The sequence below is a fragment of the Nestor notabilis genome, unplaced genomic scaffold, assembly GCF_000696875.1.
Source record: "Nestor notabilis isolate BGI_N333 unplaced genomic scaffold, ASM69687v1 scaffold30912, whole genome shotgun sequence".
NCBI classification, from domain to species: domain Eukaryota; kingdom Metazoa; phylum Chordata; class Aves; order Psittaciformes; family Psittacidae; genus Nestor; species Nestor notabilis.
The window spans coordinates 1-1801 of record NW_009918353.1 but is presented as its reverse complement, the minus strand read 5'-3'; the positions used below and the strand labels follow the sequence as shown (position 1 = coordinate 1801).

At 57.5% G+C, this 1801-nt stretch overlaps 1 protein-coding gene across 1 annotated transcript in view; it reads left to right on the top strand.

Moving 5' to 3' along the window:
* Positions 1 to 1788, top strand: part of STK36 (serine/threonine kinase 36) — a gene marked incomplete at its 3' end in the record, with an annotated part of 11105 nt that extends 9317 nt beyond the window's left edge. Inside the window, 4 exon segments of the mRNA XM_010009672.1 lie at positions 184 to 361; positions 763 to 910; positions 1101 to 1260; positions 1528 to 1788. Of these exon segments, the coding sequence (XP_010007974.1) occupies positions 184 to 361; positions 763 to 910; positions 1101 to 1260; positions 1528 to 1788 (747 nt within the window).
* Between the last annotated feature and the right edge of the window lie 13 nt (positions 1789 to 1801).

Below are 1801 nucleotides of genomic sequence, written 5' to 3'. Positions count from 1 at the left end.
CTGAGACTGGCACCATCAGCAGGCTCAGGAGGGCTGCCAGCTGCCTGCCCCCTCTTCTCTCCTGGGCTGTGTTTGTCCAGCCCTGACCTTCCCAGGACCACGGGGCTGGCAGAGCCAAGGACAAGAACCCTGGGGAGCCATGGGGTCTGTAAAGCCCTCTGACATCTGCCTCCCCACCTCTAGGAGGATGAGGACATGGCCATGGTGGGGGGCTTTGCTGCCTCAGAGCTGTGGACTGTGGTGTGGCAATGTGTTGCTGTGGCGCTTTGTGCGGACAGCAACTGGGCAGCACTGGAGGGAGACTCCCCAGGGGCATGTCATCCCATGGCAGAGCCAGACTGGAACCTCCTCTCCCCTCAAGGTAGGAGCTGCAGGACAGCAGGGCTTCTGCCCTGGACCCTGCTCTACATCCTGTCGTCGGACTTGCCCATGTCTGTCCCCACCAACATATCCCTAAGATCAGAAGGCTCGGGGGGGGGTTGGTTCCTGAGGATTGCTGTTGTCCTCTGGGGAGAGAGGGCTGGCCATGCCTGTGCTGTGCCCAGTCAGCAGTGGCTCAGCTGAGATGGCTGTGGGGGAACAAGAAAGACTGTGGTACAGGGAATGTTCACCCTGGCAAGTGTGATCACCATGGATGGAGGTTGGTCCAGTTTTGTGCAGGGAAGCATAGAAACAGCCTTGAGGCAGTACAGGCAGACAGAAGAGAGGAGACTTTTCAGCCTTCTCTAGCTTTGCCCCTGTGTTGTGCTGTTTCCCCTGCAGGCACCCTGCTCTTCCTCAGCCTGGCCCTCTTTGTCTTCACTCATGAGTCCCATTGGTGCCTGCTTCAGCTCACCCCGTCCCACGGTGTCCTCATGGTGACACTGAAGAGGCTGCTGTCCCCTGGCTTCCTGGCATGCCTGGCACAGACGTGAGCTGTGGGGAGGACTGAAGTGGGCAGAGCTCAGCTGCAGAACAGGGCTTGGACAGAAGCACGCAGAGGGCAGAGAGGTTCCTGACCTGGCACTTGCAGTGCCTGGCATGGAGAATGCTCTCTGTCTCTTGCCCTGGTGTTTTTCTGTTCACCTGTATATTAAGCCCTCTCTCTCCAACACATTCAGGCAAGCAAGAGAGGATGGGGACCCTGAGCTTGTCCCAGCTGTGGTGATCAAGGCCTGCCAGCTCCTCTGTTTCCCTTTTGCCCTGGAGGTGGATGGAGACACCTTAGAACTGGTCACAGAGGCTGTGAGAGACACTCAGATCCCAGCCCAGTTGCTGCAGGTACCCTCTTCGCTCTGTGTTTCTATTCCCCTGCACAGTGTGGAGACATCTCTCCACGCTGCAGCTGCTGATCTGTGGTACTGTTTCACACCATGCTGGCAGTCCCTGTGCACACAGGGATGTCACATGGGTGCCATGCAGACCTCAGAGCAGCTTGGCCAGCAGCCAAGCTCTGCGCTGACCTCTTGGCTGCCTTCAGTGGCTGCTGGACTTGGCCCACATATGAGGACAGTGCACTCAGTGCTACTCTCTCACCTTTCTCTTTAGGCCTGCTCTCGCCATCTGCCCTTCTCATACACTGAGCTCCCCATGAGCCTCTTGTGTTACCTCGTTGTGTCTGACAAGGAGGTCATAGACCAACTGGTGAGGGAAACTGCCACCTCAGAGCACATTATTGCCTTCTTGACATCTGCCTTGTTTTCAGACAACCTCACACTCACAACTGACCTCCTGTCTCTCTTGACCCATGTGGCCCGCGCCTGTCCTGAGCACCTGCCCTTTCTCCAGAGGATCCTTAGGGGCTCAGATGTGGCAGACCAGC